This window comes from Zalophus californianus, chromosome 10 (assembly GCF_009762305.2).
Source record: "Zalophus californianus isolate mZalCal1 chromosome 10, mZalCal1.pri.v2, whole genome shotgun sequence".
Lineage (NCBI taxonomy): Eukaryota > Metazoa > Chordata > Mammalia > Carnivora > Otariidae > Zalophus > Zalophus californianus.
Genome location: NC_045604.1, coordinates 534,983 through 556,584, shown reverse-complemented (window position 1 = coordinate 556,584; position 21,602 = coordinate 534,983). Strand labels below are relative to the sequence as shown.

The 21,602-nt window shown below is 50.9% G+C and overlaps 3 protein-coding genes across 22 annotated transcripts in view; 2 read left to right on the top strand and 1 right to left on the bottom strand.

The window, feature by feature from the left end:
• UBAP2L (ubiquitin associated protein 2 like) overlaps positions 1-1,198 on the bottom strand; it is a 41,066-nt gene extending 39,868 nt beyond the window's left edge. For 13 of the 20 annotated variants that reach the window (XM_027613175.2, XM_035722498.1, XM_027613174.2 and 10 more), the window contains exon 1: positions 1,106-1,192. The gene's annotated coding sequence lies outside the window, so the exon portion shown is untranslated. Of the gene's footprint in view, positions 1-696; positions 970-1,040 lie in introns of those variants that run through there. The other 7 variants (XM_027613185.2, XM_027613184.2, XM_027613183.2 and 4 more) reach the window with 3 other exon arrangements.
• Positions 1,199-1,410: 212 nt separating this feature from the next.
• On the top strand, positions 1,411-11,011 carry C10H1orf43 (chromosome 10 C1orf43 homolog). The gene is made up of 7 exons (XM_027613189.2): positions 1,411-1,722; positions 2,074-2,175; positions 5,926-6,043; positions 6,258-6,311; positions 6,935-7,101; positions 7,185-7,243; positions 10,088-11,011. Exons 1-7 carry the CDS (start codon positions 1,657-1,659, stop codon positions 10,281-10,283), a joined length of 762 nt encoding a protein of 253 aa, XP_027468990.1. The 5' UTR covers positions 1,411-1,656; the 3' UTR covers positions 10,284-11,011.
• Positions 11,012-11,681: 670 nt separating this feature from the next.
• Positions 11,682-17,623, top strand: C10H1orf189 (chromosome 10 C1orf189 homolog). The gene is made up of 4 exons (XM_027613190.2): positions 11,682-11,785; positions 12,029-12,069; positions 16,283-16,412; positions 17,373-17,623. The coding sequence occupies exons 1-4, from the start codon at positions 11,753-11,755 to the stop codon at positions 17,472-17,474; spliced, it is 306 nt and encodes a 101-aa protein (XP_027468991.1). The 5' UTR covers positions 11,682-11,752; the 3' UTR covers positions 17,475-17,623.
• The last annotated feature ends 3,979 nt before the right edge of the window (positions 17,624-21,602 follow it).

The window sequence follows — 21,602 nt, the reverse complement described above, 5'->3', positions numbered from 1 at the left end:
GTTCCTGTGGTGGTTTTCCTTCCACAACATCCTACACCAGAGGTGGCTACGTTTCAAGAACGGTGGAGGAGCGGGCTCCTGTTTGTGACATCAGTTTACAAAGCAATTTAGGGATGGTCCACAAAGTGAAGGGTCGGAAGAAATTCCGAATTCTTGTCCTATTACGAGAAGAGGGAACAGACACCCCAGGGCCCTAGTGACGTCCCTTGGGCGTAATACACGCTACGGGGGTCTCCCCGCGCAGCTCCCAAATAGCATCCCAACTGTCTGGGGTACCCGAAACTACAGCACGGACAACAGCGAGCCAACGACAGCAGCCGCGAACGCACTCCCAGAGCCGGGGCGCTGAGGGAGAAGGAAGGGCAACCAGAGGCGCTGACAAAGAGGCTGCAAACGGAGAGGGGACGCAAGCCCACGCGTGGAGGATGGGGAGGCGCACCCCGCTCCGCGCCACCTCGGGAGCGCCCGGGGCCCATCGCCTCCTCACCTCCCACCCGGAACAAATTCACCCTCCGCACTCCAAACTGAGGGCCACATGGGGGAGTTTGGGGCAGCTCCACCCCACCGCCCTCCCCCCCCCCCCGCCACCCCGAAACCAGGCCGGATCCGGATCCGAGGAGGCCCGCAGCGGGCCGGGAAGGGAGGAGGCCCCCTCGTCGTCTTCACAGGCAGCCGCCAGGGCAGAGCGGGCCCTACCTCAGGCGGGGCCCAGGCCGCGCTCGCTCGCCCTCTTCCTCGCGCTCCCTGCTCAGGCTCTAGCCGCATGCCCCCCCCCCCCCTCCGGCTGCCCAAGCCCCGCCCCGGCCACGCTCCCAAATCGAGGCCCCGGCTCCGGCGCGGCCCACTAGGCCGCAAATCCAACCATAAACAAAACCCCCGGCGGCCGACTCGAGGGGGGGCGCCGGGCTCGCACGACCGGGAAGGGTGTCCAGTGGGGGGGACGCACGGGGCGGGGGGCCTATGGGGGGGGCCGGCGGGGTGGGGGAGAAGGGAGGGAGGGGAAAGGGAGACCGCGGATTTAAAGGGGCCGCGGACAATACCCGGCCCCGCCGCGCTGCCGCTGCCGCCGCCGCTGCCGCCAACGCCGCTGCGCTCCCAACTTTACCTCAGTCTCCTCCACACTGACACCCCGGGCCGCGCCGCCCCTGTCACGTGACGTGAGGTTCCCTCCTCCCCACCCCCTCCCTCCTTTCCTCTCGCGCTCGCTCTCGCGCTCGCTCTCGCGCCTTCCCCCTCCCACTTGCCTGCCTGCGTCCCCCGGCACGTGACGCGAAAAGGGGCGCGCCCGCAAGCGTGCGCGCACCGCTCCGCCACGAGCCGCTGCGCTGCGGCCCCGCGCGTCCGCCCCGCCTCCGCCGCGTGACGCACGGGCGGCCTCCGCTTCCTGTTCCTGCGTCGTTCGGCGCCTCGGCGCGCGCAGCCCGCGGGGCCGGTGCGGCCCTGGGTCACGTGCTGGGGGGTAGCGGGAAGGCGACGTTCTTCTTTCCGGGGTTCCCGTCCGCCATGTTTTCAGGCCGGGTCAGCCGGGGTCTTTCCTCGTGAGGAAATGGCCGGGGGGTTTCGGGGACCCCAGGCGCCGGTGCCTCGGCGGAGCCCGGGCTGACGCGGCAGGGCGGCGGGGTGACCCGCAGCAGTTGTGCGCGGGGCGGGGAGGCCATGGCGTCCGGCAGTAACTGGTTGTCCGGGGTGAATGTCGTGCTGGTGATGGCCTACGGGAGCCTGGTGAGGAGACCCCCCACCCCGTGCTGCCGTCGCGTCCGACCCAGGAGAGGCCCTTGTCGTGGGCGCGCCCCCGTCCTCGGCCTCCACCACGCACCTGCGCCTGCTCTGGGCCTGGACCCCTGCCTGCCCCGGGAGGGCCCGGGGAGCGGAGCCGCCGCCGCGGCCGCGGCCGCCGCGCCCTGCCCACCGCACCGCGGCCGGGGCCCGCGGCCCGCCGGGCCCGGCTCTGCGCCAGCTGCACCCGAGGCACCCCTGGGGGCCGCGTGCGGGCGCTGGCAGCGGCGGCGTGCGCTTTTCCTCTAAATGGTCTTTCGTGTTAAAGAGCGCCTCTCTCGTATCTCTCGGACACAGGTGTTTGTCCTGCTCTTTATTTTTGTGAAGAGGCAAATCATGCGCTTCGCGATGAAATCCCGAAGGGGACCTCACGTCCCTGTGGGACACAACGCCCCCAAGGTAGGTCTCCGGGGCGCGAGGGCGGCCCGAGGGGGGCGCCTCGCCGTTGGGCTGGCGTGGGGGGCGGGAGGGCCCGGCGCAGGCCCCGGTCCGTGCCGCCCGCCGCCCGCCGCGCGCGCTCTCCCCGGGAACGTCCGCGTTTGCAGCTGCGGCGGGGAGGACCCGGATTGCAGCGGCCCAGCCTGTGTAAGAGTTCCCGGCTCGGCGCGGTGTGTGCCGCTCAGGCTTTGCTGCGGGCCGGGGCCAGGGCCTTCCCCAGCCCCAGAGCAGTGCGAAGGGCTGCCTGCGCGGAGCTTGAGATCCGCGGGGGCCTCCGCCAGCGTTAGTCCCCCCGTCCGTGGGACGGACTGACCCCGGCACGCGGGCCGCGAGCGCCGGGTGGCCCTTCCGTCCGAGCTTTCTCCTCGGGCGACTGCCTGCCTTCCCCGGGCTTCCACACACCTACCCCGCTCCCGCTCGCTCTCGCGCGCTCTCCGACACATAAATAAAATCTTAAAACAGATTTTTTTTTCGTCTTTCCCAAATTCCGTACGTGCGGGAGGGAGCCCCGCGGGTGCATGTCTGGCTGCCTTCGTGGCGTGTCCGCGTCGGACAGGCATCGGAGACGAGCCCGGGTAGGCCGAAGTCTCGGTGCCCCCAGCGGCCCCACCGGCTTGCACGGCTGTCGGCGATCCCGGCGCGCAGCCGGCATCCGGCGGCAGGGGCTAGAGGTCCAGCGTTGACGCGTGCGGCTGCTGTGCTACGGAGTGCCCTCCTCCGGGCTTCTCTTGCCTGTAGCTGTCTGCTCTTTAGAGCTTAGCTCACGTGCTGCTCCTCCCCAGAGAAGAGTGTCTATTACCTCTTTTAAAGTAGGTGCTCTTTTTTATTTTCTCACAGTGTCCTGGTATTTTTCTGGATACCGTTTACCACCAATTTTCTTTTATTCCGTCGATTTGCTTAATGTCCAGCTTCCACTAGACTGTAAGCCTCAAGAATGCAGGCTCTGTGCCAGTTCTGTTTACCGCGGTAAAGCCAGGGCCTGCATACAGCAGGTACCCAGTAATTTGCTGTTGAACGACAAGCAGGCTCGTGGGAGAATTAGGGCTACCACGCGGTTCCCTCAAGTCCTAGATCAATGTTCTTTCATCGACCAGCGCTATCAATTCTCCTTTTCTGTTGTTCTTTGCTGAGGTAGTTGATGGAAAACCTTAAGGAAGGTGTTGTGGCCTAAAACCTCGACAGAGCTTCCACGTTCCCTCAGTTCACCAAATGCCACCTGCCCTCCATCAGAGGGATATAGGGTTGGCTTCCAGCACATCATGATCCAATCAAAACTTGGATTATTTAGGAGCGCTCTGGACCAGATGAGATAAGATTCCTTCTTTGAAAAAATCCTCTCATCTGAATTCTCATTTATTGCTGCTGGAAGTGCAGATGAGTAAAACTACTTTGGAAAATAACTGGGCATTATCTAGTAAGACTGCACATGTACCTAGTCCATAGTGCAACAGTTCCACTCTTAGCGTAAAGAAATTAGTTTTTGCTGATGCTGTACCAGAAGACGTGTATAAGAGCGTTCATTTCGGTGGTTGTGATATTTCAAGAGGAAACTGTTGGTCCAAACGTCTGCTCGAGAACATATAATGATATACTTGTATTCTGGAATACTATAAGGTTTAAAAGTACGCCAAGCAACATAAATATTTGAACACAAATGAAACACTAAAGCATTTTTGAATGAAAAAGTCACAAACTTGGGTGAATTTCAAAAACATGCTGAGTGAAAAAAAACCAGAAAGCCATTCATAAAAAAGTATCTACCATTTTGTTCCATTCCATTTATATGGAATTGTGCAACAGGCAGAACTATATCAAAAGAAAGTGCATAATTGTTGCCTGGAGCAGGGAAGGAGAGGTTGACTGCAAAGGGATATGAAGACTATTTTGAGGTGATGGAAATGTTCTCTGTCTTGGTTGTAATGGTGGTTGAGTAGGTGTATTCATTTGTCAGAACTCATCAATCCACACAAATTGGATGCATTTTATCACTTGTAAGTTCAACCTATTGTAATTAAGTATTTAAGTTTTTTTTTTTAAGATTTTTTATTTATTTGACAGAGCGAGCACACAAGCAGGGGGAGCAGCAGAGGGAGAGAGAGAAGCAAGCTCCCCGCTGAGCAGGGATCCCGACATAGATCTCTGTCCCAGGACCGTGGGACCATTACCTGAGCCGAAGGCAGATGCTTAACCGACTGAGCCACCCAGTCGCCCCAAGCGTTTAACATTTTAAAAGACAAGTTGCAAAGGAATTTAAAACATACTTTTCCATTTATGTAAAGTTCAAAACCAGGCAAAGCTAAACATCTTGTTTAGATTGATTGATAATGTGATAAAACTGAAGAAAAACAAGATTGTTGAACAAATTAAGATTGGGGTTTGCATTCAATCAGAGATAGGCACACAAGGCTTCAGAGTCATTGATAATGTTCTAGTTCATAAACAGGGTAGTGAATATAGATTTCATCTTAACAATTTTTAGAGTCTTTTTTTTTTTTTTAAGATTTTATTTATTCATGAGAGACAGAGAGAAGCAGAGGGAGAAGCAGGCTCCTAAGGAGCAGGAAGCCCGATGCGGGACTCGATCCCAGGACCCTGGGATCATGACCTGAGCCGAAGGCAGACACTTAACCATCTGAGCCACCCAGGCGCCCCATCTTAACGATTTTTATAATTACTTAAAATGTATGTAACATGTATTCCACGTATAATACATTTCACAGTGGAAGTTTCTAAAAAGTACCAAGAAGTGGCACCTGGTGGGCTCATTGAGTTAAGCCTCTAACTCTTCATCTCAGCTCAGGTCTTGATCTCGGGCTTCTGAGTTCAATCCCCACTTTGGGCCCCACGTTGGCCTCCACGTCGGGTGTAGAACCTATTTAAAAATAAAACGTTACAAGAAGAAAATCTCCTGGGGCTCTGGCAACCCTCTTAGGTAAGAGAGATGAACTTGGAACTGTTAACAGTGATCTCTTCTGGATAAGTGAGGGGTGGCTTTAGTACCTTTTTTGAATTTTACACCATGGATGTGAATTATCTACTTAAAAGATTTAATGTACTCTAGAAGAAAGCTTTTAGAAGTTCTGTGGTCTACCAGGTAGGGTAGTCCCCAAGCTATTATAAATCATATACAGGCCTCTTTACAGATTTTTAGAGTATGACTTCCGGTTGCTGTCCATTTTTTCTCTCTCTGGAAGTTCTTTTTTTTTTTTTTTTTTTTTTAAGATTTTATTTATTTATTTGAGAGAGAGAGAGAAACAGCATGAGAGGGGGGAGAAGGTCAGAGGGAGAAGCGAAGCAGGCTCCCCGCCGAGCCGGGAGCCTGATGTGGGACTCGATCCCAGGACTCCGGGATCATGACCCAAGCCGAAGGCAGTCGCTTAACCAGCTGAGCCACCCAGGCGCCCTCTCTGGAAGTTCTTTATGACACCTAACATTTTAAACCCTGTTGAGTCAGAAATAATGATGCTGTGGAACTTGAAGAAATTCTGGTGGGTTAAAAGATCTAGCTTAGAGATGTACAGTTGAGAGAAGTTTTTAGAGAACCTAATCCCATCCTTAAATTTTTTAGTCTTACCTCGCAATTTTATCAACCATATGAGCATTTTTTCTGCTGCTTTTGTCTTGGTTGTTCACTTACTCTGCCCCATTTCCAGGTCGATAGAAAGCAGAGTATGGGTTAGTGATTGCATATTCTTTCCTCTGTGTGAACAGGACTTAAAAGAGGAGATTGATATCCGGCTATCCAGGGTTCAAGATATCAAGTATGAACCTCAGCTCCTTGCAGATGGTGATGCAAGACTGCTACAGCTAGAGACCCAGGGAAATGAGAGTACGTGGCATGCGCTTGGAGGGTACTTCAGTGAGGAATCCCACAAGTTCAGAATTCCTTTGCCCTCCGAGCTGTTAGCATAGCTGCTGGCAAAACCCACACCTGTGATTCCTCTGTTGCTGGGTATATGTCAGATGCGGGGAGGCAGTTTATTAGCTTGCTGAGGTTTGGAAAATCTGAGGGTTATGTCTACGACCAGTCTCTTTTTCAACAGATTGCTACAACTATCTATACAGGATGAAAGCTCTGGATGCCATCCGTGCCTCTGGTAAGGGCGACTTGACAGGATATTCAGGATCCTGAAAGCTCACCTGGGGAAGAGGGAGGAACCCACTTTATAGATATATTAGAATTTGTCCTTTCTGTACGTCTCTGGCTAGGAGGAATTTCCTAGAGTTTTGAGAGTACTAGGTTATTTTGTCTAAAGAAATGATGGAGGCACATTATTTCTTCTTTAATGAGTGGGTTTTTTCTTTAGACCTTTAGTTTCATTAACTGGATGGTGGTGATTTGCTTGCTTTTCCACAAAAGACAGGTGACATCCCGCTTTTTCAGTAAAACCAAGATAAATGGTTCTTGAATTTTTTCTGTTCTATGACCATTGTCAAATATGCTTCATCTCTGCTAAAATATGGTTTATATTTTAGAGCCAGGATGAGTAAGTAGGAGTGTGAATTGGACAGAGACACTATTGTTTACCATTAGTGTAGCTTATAGCTATGTTGCCACCACCAAGTGACCACTCAGACACAGCTCTGTATCTGTGGTCTTCTTCATCTGTTAGAATTTCCCCCCAATTCATTCATTGGACCCATTTCTAAATTTGGAAGATAAACTAGAAATACTGATAAACGGGAGAAGTGTTAACACTGTTATTTATTATCTCCACAGAGATACCATTTCATGCTGAAGGCAGGCATCCCCGTTCCTTAATGGGCAAGAATTTCCGCTCCTACCTGCTAGATCTTCGGAACACTAGTACTCCTTTTAAGGGTGTGCGCAAGGCCCTCATTGATACCTTGCTGGATGGCTATGAGACAGCCCGCTATGGGACGGGGGTAAGCTGGATGGCCACTTTTTCCTTCCGGGAACTAAAGGGATATCCCGGCCTGAGGGACTCTCATCCTTCCTCTTTCCTCAGGTCTTTGGCCAGAGTGAGTACCTGCGCTACCAGGAGGCCCTGAGTGAGCTGGCCACTGTGTAAGTTTGAAGGGGAATATGTTGGAGGGTCTGGTTGGAGAGTACGGTTGTGCTGCCCCCCCCCCCCCCCCCAGCAAGATGCCCTTCATAAGCAGCGTTAACAAAATCACGGTGGCGAGCTGTCCCTTCCTGTTGTCCCTCACATCTGAAAGCATGTGCTGCTTTACAGGCTTGCAGAGGGAGATGCCTCCTACTTCTGTGCCCCCTCTTTTTTCTTTTTTTTTTTAAGTCCAGGTGAGTAAAATGTCAGAAGTGGCGTAACATTTATATCAATAGAGGGAATGAAGTTTTTCAGTATAAAGATTTCTTTCTCTTCCAAGGTTTCAGTGTCCTCCTTGTACGTCTTAGTTTGATAAAAGTAACAAGTGCCATCCATTTTTATTAGCATTTATAGCATTAGGAACTCCACATGAAACTAAAGGCCTCACTGTAGTATTAGCTGTTGAGTGTGTTACTGGAATCCCGACTTTTGTCTGGCGTTGTTTTAAACATGCGCTATTAACACAGCTTCATGGTGGTGTTTATGCAAATGTTGAAAGGGTGGACAGGGGGAGCCCAAGTAGAATAAAAAGTTAGTTACTGGCCTTGAAAGAACCGCCTCTGTTTTCTGCTGTGTTGAATATGGCTCTTTCTCAAAAGATAAGGGGTATGTCTGTCCTCTCTTATCTATGTCCTTAAAAATAAACACTTTGTTCCAAAAACAAAAGGTCCAGTAAAAACGGCTTGGAATAGGAGTGAAAGTGAACAGGGAGAGGATGAGAAGGGTGCTTAGTCTGGAAGTCACTTAGGGAGCCTGTTCAAAGTACAGTTTCTTTGAAAGACAAATACCTTCTGGTTCTACTCATCTGGGGTCCCTAGAGTCATCAAATTCAGAAAGGAGACGGTGGGTGCCAGGGGCTGGAGGGTTAGGGTTTAATGGGGACAGAGCTTCAGTTTTGCAGCATGAAAAGAGCTCTGGAGATGGTGGGAATGTGAATGTACTTAACAGTGCTGGACTGTAAACATTTAAAAATGGCTGAGATGGTAAATCTTGTGTGTATCTTTCCACAGTTTTGTTAAACATTCAGTCTTTGGGGGGGCACCTAGGTGGCTCAGTCAGGTAATTACATCCGACTCTTGTTTTCGGCTTGGGTCATGATCTCAGGGTCATGAGATCGAGCCCCACGTTGGGTTCTGTGCTCAGCGGGAAGTGTGCCTGAGATTCTCTCCATCTTCCTCTGCCCTTTACCCATGTGTGTGCACACACTCGTTCTCTTTCTCTAAAATAAATCTTTATTTTTTTTTTTTAGGATTTTACTTATTTGAGAGTGTGGGGGGGGGTACGTGCGCACAAGCAGCGGGGAGGGATACAGGGAGAGGGCGAAGCAGGCTCCCGCTGAGCAGGGAGCCCGATGCGGGGCTCAAACCCAGGACCCTGGGATCATGACCTGAGCTGAAGGCAGACGCTCAACTGACTGAGCCACCCAGGTGCCCCTGCTTCGCCCTCTCCCTCTGCCTCTCCCCCTGCTTTTGTGTTCTCTCTCTCAAATAGGTAAAATCTTTTTAAAAAATAAAAAATAAAAATTCAGCCCTTCTGGGGCATCTGGCTTAGTCGGTAGAGCACACAACTCTTAATCTTGGGGCCATGAGTTCAAGCCCTACTTTGGGCATAGAGCTTACTTAAAAAATAGTGGTGCCTGTGGCTGGCTCAGTTGGAAGAGCGTGTGACTTTTTTTTTTTTTTTTTTTAAGATTGATTGATTTTAGAGAGGAAAACAGCATGAGTGGGAGGGGCAGAGGGAGAGGGAGAGAGAACCTCAAGCTGACTCCAAGCTGAGCATGGAGCCCAATGTGGGGCTCGATCCCAGGACCCCGAGATCATGACCTGAACAGAAACCAAGTCAGACGCTCAACTGACTGTGCCACCCAGGTGCCCTGAGTGCTTGACTCTTGATCTTGGGGTCGTGAGTTCAAGTTCAAGCCCCACAGTTGGTGTAGAGATTACTTAAATGAACTTAAAAAAATAATAAAATAAAAATTCACTCCTTGAATCAAAAACTAATGATGTGTGGTGATTAACATAACATAATAAAATAAAATTGAAAAAATTCAGTCCTTGATTTCTGGTTTCTGGAAAGTTTCAGTGAATCTAATGAGGATAGGCTCTGAAATCTGACAGATTTGCACCCCAGCTCCATCACTTAATAGCTTTGTGACCTCAGGCAAGGGGGCTCTCAGTTTCTGAACCTGGAAAATAGGGATGTTACCACCATATAGAGATATTGGGATATCAATATTTGATAAAACACCAAATTTAATGTCCTAACATGTCTTAAGTGCTCAATAGCTACTTCTGTTCTTATTTTTTGGTGTTCAGTTTTCAAGGGACTGTTTTTGGACTGGGAGTATGTTAGTGACATACATTTAATTCAGCAGAATTAAAACTTGGTTTTTTTTAAAGATTTTATTTATTTGACAGAGACAGCGAGAGAGGGAGCACAAGCAGGGGGAGCGGCAGAGGGAGAAGCAGACTTCCCACGGAGCAGGGAGCCCGATGGTGGGGCTCGATCCCAGGACCCCGGGATCATGACCTGAGCTGAAGGCAGATGCTTAACAACTGAGCCACCCAGGCGCCCCTAAAGTTTTCTTTATAGTGAGATGAAGAAAATGTTGAGCCAGAGGCAGGGACTCAATGGGAAAATTGGTTTCTCTGCTACTTGTAGCCTATCAGGTGGGGTTTTAGTAACTAGTTGATAAGACAGAACAAGGACAGGGATCTTGGCGGCTTTACAGGACGGGTGAGCCTTGAGTTGTGTTCTTGTGTTAGTCCTCGTTCTGTCTTGGAGCTGCCCTCTCTATTCTCCAGGGTCAAAGCACGAAGTGGGAACTCTCAGAGACAGCACCAGTCGGCAGCCAAAGACCTAACCCAGTCTCCTGAAGTCTCCCCCACAACCATCCAGGTGACATACCTCCCCTCCAGTCAGAAGAGTAAACGTGCCAAACACTTCCTTGAACTGAAGAGCTTTAAGGACAACTATAACACCCTGGAAAGCACTCTGTGACGGGCTGATGGACGCTGCCAGGCTGCTGGAGGGGTCAGCAGCCTTGGGTCATCTGGTTGGTGGGTCCAGGTCAGCTGAAATGCCACGGTGTCCGGAGCTCGTAGGGTTCATGCCTAGAGAATCATTCTCCAGCTTGTTCTTACAGCCCATTTCCGAGAATCAGGACTTTATTTTCCCTTGGTAACACTTTTTTTGGGAGTTGAATTCAGGTGTTTTTCTTAATGTTTCCATCAATGCTTCCTTAAAAATCCTCACTTGGTTTTGATTGTAATTCATCTGCCTCTTTTTTCCCCCCTTTTCCACTACAAATAATCCTAAGAGTGAGAGTTGGGGTGGCAGGGCCTGATGTCTTCCATGTCTACCCCTTTATACATAGATGAATGGGGACATTTGGGTTTGAGACAGCCTAGAAGTGATTGGTAGGACGGGCAGACACAAGCTGGTGGGGAGGTCTAGTGAGGCCATGCATGCTACATGGAACAGCTTGCCGGTGCTCCATTTAATCCAGCGTGTGTGGAAACACTAACACAACTTCCCTGACATGCAAGGATCTGCCCTTAGGCTTTCTTTCCATACTGTCTTGAATGAATGGAAAAGGGAATGTTGGCATTTGACATAATCCCATCCCCCCACACTTCCTGGGGATGCTGTGGGACAGTGAAGAAAAGTCAGATCAATGCACTGGTCTGACATTCTAGATTATTTAATAAAATGAACAAAAAAAATGATTCATTTCTTTATAGTTGCCTCTTTTTTAAAGACTTATTTGAGGGGCGCCTGGGTGGCTCAGTTGGTTAAGCGACTGCCTTCGGCTCAGGTCATGATCCTGGAGTCCCGGGATCGAGTCCCGCATCGGGCTCCCTGCTCAGCGGGGAGTCTGCTTCTCCCTCTGACCCTCTTCCCTCTCGTGCTCTCTATCTCTCATTCTCTCTCTCTCAAATAAATAAAATAAAAAAAAAATCTTTAAAAAAAAAAAGACTTATTTGAGAGAGAACGCACATGTGCACGAGCAGGGAGAGGGGCAGAGAGAGAAGCAGACTCCCCACTGAGCTCAGAGCATGGCATGGGGCTGGATCTCATGACCCTGAGATCATGACCTGAGCCGAAATCAAGAAGTCAGATGCTTAACCGACTGAGCCACCCAGGTGCCCTGCAGTTGCCTTTTAATGAAACGGGCGTAGGATATGTTCTTTGGACCCACGATCATACAGGGACCCCACAGAAGAAACCCTAAAGTTGGGACTCTGGTCCTTGCTCCTAGAATTGCCTGTGTCACTAATAGAAGGCAGGAGAACCAGGATTCGCTTCAGGTCTCCAGGGCAACAGGCCAGGTGACCAATCAAGTTCTAGGTCTGGGGTTGTTGTTGGAGGTGAATGTGTTGCTATGACTACTGAATCCTGGGTGACCGACTGGACAGAAGGGAGACCCTGCTTCTCGTCCTGAGCCTGCGTCCCGTCAGCTTGTGGACATGTCTGTGGAAAAGACGACAAAAGTCGAAGAGGTGTGCAGAGCTGGAAGGGGGCTGGGTTGGCCAGAAGCAGACCGTTTCCTGAGGGGCCCACGATGTAACTGCTCGCAGCTCCTCCTGGCATGTGTTCTTTGGTCCGTTCTGAAAGGAGTAGCGCTCTTGCCCTCACTTCCCCTAGGAAGTGCCATTCCCTGTCAAGAAGAGAGGCCCACGGGAAAGGTGCTGGGGATGGGGTGCTGGACGTCAAGGCAGACGAGCAACTTGCTTTTCTTGCAGAGTTTTCAAAGGGTCCTGGGATTTAAGAAGATGGTTGACAGGTAATTTCTGCTTCTATCCCTTCCCTTACCCCTCAGCTTGACCTTGTCACCCACGTGGCCTCCTCCCCTCCCCCCAGCCACCGCTCAGATACACTTCATCCTTGTCCGGGGCTCGGGAAGGAAACGGGTGTGCGGGGGCAGGAAGCGGCCCTTTTCAGGGACAGCCTCCCAGTGCCCACTAGGTCGTGCTACCCACACACTGCTTTTATTGTCTCTCTTCCTGTTTGAAGGAAAATCAGATCAAGTCTTTGTTCTTTTATTTTTTAAGTAGAATGCAAGTATTTATTGTATTAATCGTGATAGGTATGCGGTAAGTATTTTTTGAGTGAATGAGAAGATGAGGCTGTATGTCTCTCCTTCACCTGGGAGCTTTTTTTTTTTTTTTAAATGTTAATCACCGTACATTACCTGGGAGCTTTTTAAAACACATGTGATCGGGTCTTAACCCAGAAGATTTTGACTACAGTGGTCTGGGATCAGGTAGGATAAGCCTGTTTTTAAAGGTTTCGCAGGTGGTTATACCGAGAGCCAGCAAGGATGTGAGGGAGCAACTGCATATAATTTTAGTGGGAGTCCAGATTGATGCAGCCTTTTTACAAAGACAATTTGATAAAATCTATCAAAACTTAAGATCTCAAAATTCACACATCCTTGGAACTGGCAACTCTACGTCTAGTTTACCTTACATTCATATACCTGCAAAAGCTCTAGAACATACATACACAAGAGTGTTCTGGACAGCATTGTTTATAAAAGTAAAAAAGGGGGTGCCTGACTGGCTCAGTTGGTGGAACATGCAACTCTTGATCTCAGGGTTGAGTTCAGGCTCGATGTTGGTTAGAGATTACTTAAAAAAAAAAAAATTAAAAAGTAGAAACTGTCTAGCTGGTTAAATTATGATACAAAAATACTAGGAAGCCGGGCGCCTGAGTGGCTCAGTCGGTTAAGCGACTGCCTTCGGCTCAGGTCATGATCCTGGAGTCCCGGGATCGAGTCCCGCATCGGGCTCCCTGCTCAGCAGGGAACCTGCTTCTCCCTCTGACCCTCCCCCCTCTCATGCTCTCTCTCTCTATCTCATTCTCTCTCTCAAATAAATAAAATCCTAAAAAAAAAAGAATAGCTAACATTTAAAAAAAAAACTAGGAAGCCTTTACACAGAATGAAGCAAATCGCTATGTGCTGGTAGGAAAAGTCCAAATTGTTAAGTAATACTACTTTTATAAACATACGAATTCGTGGTAGAAAAAAAAGTAATACTTGCTGGTATATGATAGAAAAATCTTCTGGAAATATACACAAACATAACTTCATTGAGAGCTGGGGTGGAAGAACAAAGCTTTCACTTTTCATTTAGTATATATTTTTTAAGGTTTTAATTTTTTATTTTTGTTAACATTGTATTTATTGGAGGGAGGGAGAGGGAGGAGCAGAGGGAGAGGAAGGATCACCAGCAGGCTCCACGCCCAGCAGAGAGCCCCATGTGGGGCTCAGTCTCATGACCCTGAGATCAGGACTGAGCTGGATTCAGGAGTTGGACACTTAATCGACTGAGCCACACAGGCACCCCAAAGATTTTTTTTTTTAAAGATTTATTTATTTGACAGAGACATCTCTACACCCAGCATGGGGCTTGAACTCACAACCCCAACCAAGGTCAAGAGTCACGTGCTCACCAACTGAGCCAGCCAGGTGCCCCTCTTTTTTTTTTTAAACCCAGTCTATTTTTTGAATAGATTCATCACAAGGCTTCAACCAGATACTTAATTTAAAAAACAGAAACAGGGGCGCCTGGGTAGCTCAGTCGTCAAGCGTCTGCCTTCGGCTCAGGTCACGATCCCGGGGTCCTGGGATCAAGCCCCGCATCGGGCTCCCTGCCCAGTGGGAAGCCTGCTTCTCCCTCTCCCACTCCCCCTGCTTGTGTTCCCTCTCTCGCTGTGTCTCTCTCTGTCAAATAAAATCTTTTAAAATAAATAAAAATAAAAAACAAAAAAAAAATGACATCACAGATTAAGAAACAAAATGCTAGACAGAAATGAAGGGAAGGACAGAACATCTAAGGAAGAAATAAAAAGACAACACAGGGTGGGAAGCTACACAAGGTTCTTGGCTGGAGACCTGCTTTGAGTAACTTTCTTGCAATACATCTTAAAGGCTATGGGTTTTTCTAGAGCTCGATAACCAAAGGGTTATCAATGTTGGTTTCTCCTAGCAGGCTCTTGGCAGACAGTGGGATGGTCCTGACATCACCCAGGGCAGACCCCTTGTCCTTCAGGATGTCCAGGCCACTGGGGTGGTAGCAGGGTGTGAGGAACTTCACCATGGGTGCATTGTAAGAGGAACCACTGGGGAACTCGAGAGAACTTCTACCTCACGTCTTCATATACTTCATCAGCTGCTCCATGGTGGTCCCCACCCGTTTGGAAAAGTCTGACTGAGGCAAGGCAGAATTCCTTTGTCCTCAGACCCCATGAGGGTCATCAGCTCCTGCTGTAGCCTCTTGCCCATGGGGCCCCACATGGCACCCCCCGCTGGGCTTGGCTCCTTTGCTGGCTGCCGCTGGGTCATGATTTGGGCAGGCCATCCAGGCAGTGTGGGCAGGGAGACAGGAACTTGAAGAGCGCAACTGCTCTCCAAATACACTAAACTCTCATTTAGTGTATTTCTATATGGGTTAAATTTTCTATCATCTGTAAAAAATACTTTTTTTTTTTTTATTTCAACAGGGCAGGGGGCACCTGGCAGGCTCAGTCAGTGAAGCATTAACTCTTGATCTTGGGATTGTGAGTTTGACCCCATGTTGGGTGTAGAGATTACTTAAAAATCTTTAAGGGCCTCCTGGGTGACTCAGTTGGTTAAGAATTGGACTCTTGGTTTTGGTTCAGGTTGAGATCTCGGGTCATGATGATGAGGGAGCAGAAGGCAAGCTGACAAAGTACTCTCCCAGGCGGGATCTGTGCGACATTCCTCTGAAGCTAAGGAAAGGAAAAACAAATGGTTAACTTACAGAGATCAGTCCTGGAGGACAGGAGTTTCCCTCAGTTTACAAATGCCTTAGTGATTTACAAGAAAAAAGCATTCTTATCAATAACCTAATTTCCTAAGGGCGCCTGGGTGTCTCAGCCGTTAAGCGTCTGCCTTCGGCTCAGGTCATGATCCCGGGGTCCTGGAATCGAGCCCCGCATCGGGCTCCCTGCTCGGCGGGGAGCCTGCTTCTCCCTCTCCCTCTGCCTGCCTCTCTGCCTACTTGTTCTCTCTCTCTTATCTCTCTGCCAAATAAATAAATAAATAAATCTTTAAAAAAATTTAAAAATAAAAAAAAGCAACCTTGGGGTGCCTGGCTGGCTCAGTTGGTGGAGTGTGCACCTCTTGATCTCAGGGCTGTGGGTTTGAGCCCCACGCTGGGTGTAAAGATTGCTTAAAAATAAAGTCTGGGGCGCCTGGGTGGCTCAGTCGGTTGGGCGTCTGCCTTCGGCTCAGGTCATGATCCCAGTGTCCTGGGATCGAGTCCCGTATCGGGCTCCCTGCTCAGTGGGAAGCCTGCAACTCCCTTTCCCTCTGCCTGCCATTCCCCCTGCTTGTGCTCTCTCTGTCCCTGTCAAATAAATAAATAAAATCTTAATAAAAAAGTCTAAAAAACAGGGCGCCTGGGTGGCTCAGTTGGTTAAGCGACTGCCTTCGGCTCAGGTCATGATCCTGGAGTCCAGGATCGAGTCCCACATCGGGCTCCCTGCTCAGCGGGGAGTCTGCTTCTCCTTCGGACCCTCACCCCTCTCGTGCTCTCTCTATCTCATTCTCTCTCTCAAATAAATAAATAAAATCTTAAAAAAAAAAAAAGTCTAAAAAACAAAACAAAACCTAGCAAATGGTTCCAGAATATGTCTAGCTAAGGTTGAGAATCATGGTATAACAGAGGGTATTAATTCTCAGACTGGATTTGATACCCACGTCTGCCATTAAGTGACCTTGGGCAACTCAGCTGCACTTTGTTTCCTTCTGGTACAATGCAGAAACTGGTATCTATGACACGTGGCTATTATGATGATTAAAGGGTCTGCATATTCAACATATCCTAGGTTCTAAGCTGGTTCTAGTTACCCTTTCAAGGAGTTTGCCATCTTCTGACATTGGCATGGAGGTTCTGGGCCTCACTGATGGGGTTTGGGTCTCCATTCCTAACTGAGCCGTCCAGCTCCTACCTGTGTACCTGGGGCAGGTGGCGAAACTCACGCGCTCGCTCTCTGTGGCAGACGACACTAAGCCAGAGGAGAAACCTGTATGCTGCCCTAAGGATGCAGGACACCATGGGACAGGAATTGGCACTGGCCCGTAAGCAGCTACTGATGGTGAGTTCTTTTTTTTTTTTTAAAGATTTTATTTATTTATTTGAGAGAGAGAGAGAAACAGCATGAGAGGGGAAAGGGTCAGAGGGAGAAGCAGGCTCCACACTGAGCCGGGAGCCCGATGTGGGACTTGATCTCGGGACTCCGGGATCATGACCTGAGCCGAAGGCAGTCGCTTAACCAACTGAGCGACCCAGGCGCCCTGATGGTGAGTTCTAGCAAAAGGGTGACCTGAGGCCTCATCCACTACTATCCTGTGCTGAAGCCACTGGATTCCCAAATTCTTAGTTGCTGCCATCACTTGCCCATCTTCTCTGCATTATACCAGAGCAGAAGCTTTTTTTTTTTCTTTAAGCTTTTTTATTTATTTATTTGACAGAGAGAGACACAGCGAGAGCAGGAACAGAAGCAGGGGGAGCGGGAGAGGGAGAAGCAGGCTTCCTGCCGAGCAGGGAGCCCGATGCGGGGCTCGATCCCAGGACCCCGGGACCATGACCTGAGCCGAAGGCAGACGCTTAACGACTGAGCCACCCAGGCGCCCCAGAGCAGAAGCTTTTTTCATTAAATGGCTCTTTGTGTTCAGCTGCAGGTGGCATATTCTCGAGTCCCAGAGGGCAGACTAGTCCTTGCTCCCCTCATCTCAGCGTCCAGCCCCAGCCCCCCTCTCGCAGGACTCCCAGTTCCCGGCATGTCATCACGTCTGTATCCCGGGGGGCCCAGCAGAGCTCACGGTTCATGGTGCTCTCAGCAATTATTTGCTGAACGTAGGGCTTCATCCATGGAGGAAAAAGTGGGGAGGCATCCCCCTCCCACCCCTGCAGGGGCAGCCTCTATGCTACTGCCTAGCTTTATGTCACAGCTAAGTCCAAATCCAAGAGGACACAGCGGGAAAGCCACCAGGGGGAGAACGAGATCGAGGCAAGCGGAAGGCAAACCTCACACTCTGTTCTGTCCTCCTCCCAGGTCCGTCAAGCGGCCCTGCACCGGCTGTTTGAAAAGGAGCATCGGCAGTACCAGCAGGAACTAAATCAGATGGGCAAAGCTTTTTACGTGGAGAGACTCTGATGGCATCTGAAACAAAGATGGCTCTTAAAGGCTCAAATGTAGACAGATGGCTCATTCTTCAGTCCTAAATCTTGACTTTTTTGAAGTGTTTATTCATAGCCATAATCTTAAAACAGCTTCTTGGGTTTTACTCACCGCCTCTTAGATCTCACTTCCTCCCGTCTTTTCTGTCTTGGACAAATAGCTCTGAGTGTGGCTGTTCACCCACAGGAACCATGTGCTTGGGTGTCAGGAGGCCTGGAGTTCAGGCTTTGGGTCAGCCAGTTACGAGACCCAGGCCAGGTCTCTCTCCTCTGGACCCGAATTCGTACCCTCCCCAGCCCTGCAAATTGACAGGGCTCCAAACTGAAGTGCCACGGAGGGAAGCCAGGTGAGACAGCAGGTCTAAGGAAGTGAGGAGCACTGAGATTTATGGGGGGCTGGTGAGAGCATGTTGAATCTAAAGGCATTCAGATTCTGAAGAATTCTAAAAGGTACTGATGGATCACATATGTCTCTAGTCCACAGAGAACCTTACTTACAAAGATCCACTTTCCATAAAATGAGATCCCAAGCCCAAGAGATCCCTGTTGTGGAGCCAGGAGCGGGTGCGGTGCGGGGACGCCACCAGGCTGACGTCCCGGTTTCTTCCCCTGCTCTGGGTGCCCTCACTGGCCGCTCGTCCTCCGCACGCTGATCTTGCCCCGCCCTGCACTCCAGGCGGTTGGCGCCCTGCACAGCTCCCGTCTCCCCTGCCCCCCTCCCACCCCACCCCCGAGTCTGGCCCCACCCTCCAGGCTGCGCTCCTCCCCTGTCAGAGCCCTCTCCTCTTCTCCCTCCACAGGCCGCTGATGGGCCCAAAGAAGCAGCAGGTATAGAGAAGGGTATGGGTTTTGGAGTCAGGTGTGGGTTCAAAGTCCTGTTTCGTCCCTTAATTGTTGTCACCTTGTGTAAGTTACTTCTCTGAACCTCAGTTTCCTTTTCTGAAAGTGGGGAAAATAATACCCATCTCACAGGATCATTATGAGAATTAAATAAGGTATGTAGAGAGCAGGCCTAGTGCTTGAGGAACAGCAGGCATCCCCCTTTCCCCTCTCAGATTTCTCTGTGACCCAGGCCCTTCTCAGGCCCCTCGCCAGCCCCCGGCCACCCCCTATGCAGCCAAGATATCACTCCATCCCACGCCTGCCTCTCTGCCCTGTGCGTCCATTCGTTGTCCAGCTTCCATCAGCCCCACTTCCCAAGAGTCTTTAGTCAATGACTCACAGGTCCCTGCACCCAACAAGACATGGGGCTCATGGGCTGGTTGGGGGAGGCAAGCGTGGACATGGAAGGAAGGTGAGGGGCACCTGGGTGGCTCAGTCGGTTGAGCATCAGACTCCTGATTTCAGCTCAGGTCATGATCTCAGGGTTGTGAGATCTTGCCCTGTGTCCTCAGCAGGGAGTCTGCTTGGGATGCTCTCCTTCTGCCCCTCCCCCTCCCCTCTACTCTCTAGAAAGGAAGGAAGGAAGGAAGGAAGGAAGGAAGGAAGGAAGGAAGGAAGGAAGGAAGGAAGGGAAGGAAGCAAGGAGGGAAGGAAGGAGGGAAGGAAGGAAGGAAGGAAGGAAGGAAGGAAGAAGGAAGGAAGGAAGGAAGAAGGGAGGGAGGGAGGGAGGGAGGAAGGAAGGAAGGAAGGAAGGAAGGAAGGAAGGAAGGAAGGAAGGGAGGGAGGGAAGGAAGCAAGGAGGGAAGGAAGGAGGGAAGGAAGGAAGGAAGGAAGGAAGAAGGAAGGAAGGAAGGAAGAAGGGAGGGAGGGAGGGAGGGAGGAAGGAAGGAAGGAAGGAAGGAAGGAAGGAAGGAAGGAAGGAAGAAGGGAGGGAGGGAGGGAGGGAGGGAGGGAGGGAGGGAGGAAGGAAGGAAGGAAGGAAGGAAGGAAGGAAGGAAGGAAGGAAGGAAGGAAGGAAGGAAGGAAGGAAGGGGTGGTGACCGTGTTACAAGGGACAGAAGCAGGTGCACGCGGCCTGGGTCTGACCCCCAGCCTGAGGCTGGGTCTCCCACTCGGCCTGCTCCTCCCCCCGACCACCTCTCTCCACGTCTGTCATCCACCTGTGGCCACGTCCCAACCAGCTCTGCTGCTCCCATTGCCCAGGAGAGCCTGGCCTCCGGAGAAACAGCAGATTTGGGTTTGAATCCTGCCTCTGTCACTTACTGCCTGAGTGGCTTGGGGGGAGTTGCCTCAACTTTCTGGGTCACAGTTCCTTGTTTATAAAATGGAGATGATGCCTCCCCTCACTGGGGATTAAATGAAGCACTCTGCAGAAAGGTGGCACATAATGTCCAATACCATAATGATGTTTTCCTGCCCTAGGATACTTCTTTCCCTCTTTATTTCCCCTCCTTACCTGGCTGCTCCCCACCCACCACCACATTCCTTCAGCAACTTCTTCATTCCTCTTTCCTCTGTTCACTGGACCCACAGGACACCCCGCCCCTCTGCCTTGATCCCTGACCTTGGCCTCTCTCCCCAGGGCTTGTCAGCGCCAGGCTGGCTCCCGTATTGGCAGCTGGCCCCTCGGGAGCCCATCTCGTCCGATCCCCTCTGCCTGCTCCGTCTGCTCTCATCACATCAGCTGAGTGTTCCATCCATCCCCTTCCTCCTCTGTGGTGCTGCCCTCCCTATCTCCTCTGGCTCAGAGGGGCTCAGCCTTGTTTGAAATGGCTACACGGAAGGCACTCCAGGAGAGCTAGAAAGGGTTTATAAGATGCCATCGATGTTTCTGCCTAGTTATGCCCTGAAGTCAAGGTCTGCTTCTAAGAAAGCCTCTCCTCTTGTACATCAGTAATATTCCCAGTCTCTGCCTCATCCTTTCAACTCCGGCTCGTCGTTTCCCAGCCTTTGGTTTGCCAGGGTAGTCAAGGCTCCCAGAGAAGGGAACTAAATGTGGGGGATAAGGGTAAGAAAGATGGTCACAAAAGCAAAACTTACACACACACCCCCAGTAGGAGCCATGAAGTAGCAAGGACATAAGACAACAGCCCTTGGGGCTTGGACGCCCTTTTGTCAGCCTTCCCCTGGAAGGCAGGGGCCACACAACAGGAACTGACTAGGGCTTTGGACAAACTATTGATCTAGATCAAGGGCACTGTGGGGTTGGTATATGTGTTGCAGGGGGGCGGGAATCCGGACTAATGGGAACAAGGACACATGGAACAAGCCTGGGGCTGAAGCCGAGCACCCTCCTCCCACCCTGCACTTGTACCCAAGCCCCCTACCCGCCCGGTGAGGCTATAACTTGGGCTCTTTTCTGCCGCAGTGGAGAGAAGCGTCTGCCTGCCATACGACATTCAACAGACCTAATCCTCTTCAGAAGAAAAATCCCCCAGAAAGGAACCAGGCTGGACCCCTGTGAGGGAAGACCCTTAGAGAAGCCAGGCCAGGAGTTCTCAGTGTAAAAAGCCCCAGAAGAGAAGAGCCCTAAGGACTGCAGGCTGCTTCCTGGCAGAGGGGCTTCAGAAGACATCCAAGGGTGACTTTATGCATGCCTGGAAGACATGGGGAGAAGGTGAGAAGGAACAAGATGATGGGAGGAAGCAGCCAAGCACTCTCGAAGTTTCTCATGGCTACTTCTCTGTAATACTTAAGGGCAGGAGGAGTCCAGGAGGGTGTCAGCTGAAAGGCTCTCAGCAGTCTGCTGGGGGTGATCTGAAAGGTTAGGAGTTCTGTTAGAAAGGTAAAGCAGGATGTGCAAGCCCCCTGTCCCCCGCCGTCGGAAAGCCTCAGAGCATGGGAAGGAGGTTGAGAAGAGCAGGTGGCCAGGCTGGCTCTCGGCACTGTGGTCGTGACATCAGGGGGAGAAGCTCTGTGTGGGAGCCCTTGGAAGGGATAGGTGCCCGGATGTGGAGCCCTGCCAGATATGCTTCCTGGTTCAGGCGAACGTGATCCAGCAAAGGCCAGGCACTGGTAGGAGAGAAGCTGCTACAGGGACAGCACGAACGGCACTGTCATGGGAGGTGAAGAGCAAGGGTCACTGTCCTTCCCCAAGGAGACGGCTTGCCATCTAGCCATGCTTGGTGGCTGGAGGGGAGGAAGGCAGAAGACCACCAAGGCTCTTCTGCCTGCTTCTGTGTGATATGTTTGATATTGGGTTGTTGAATTAGGAACCAACTAA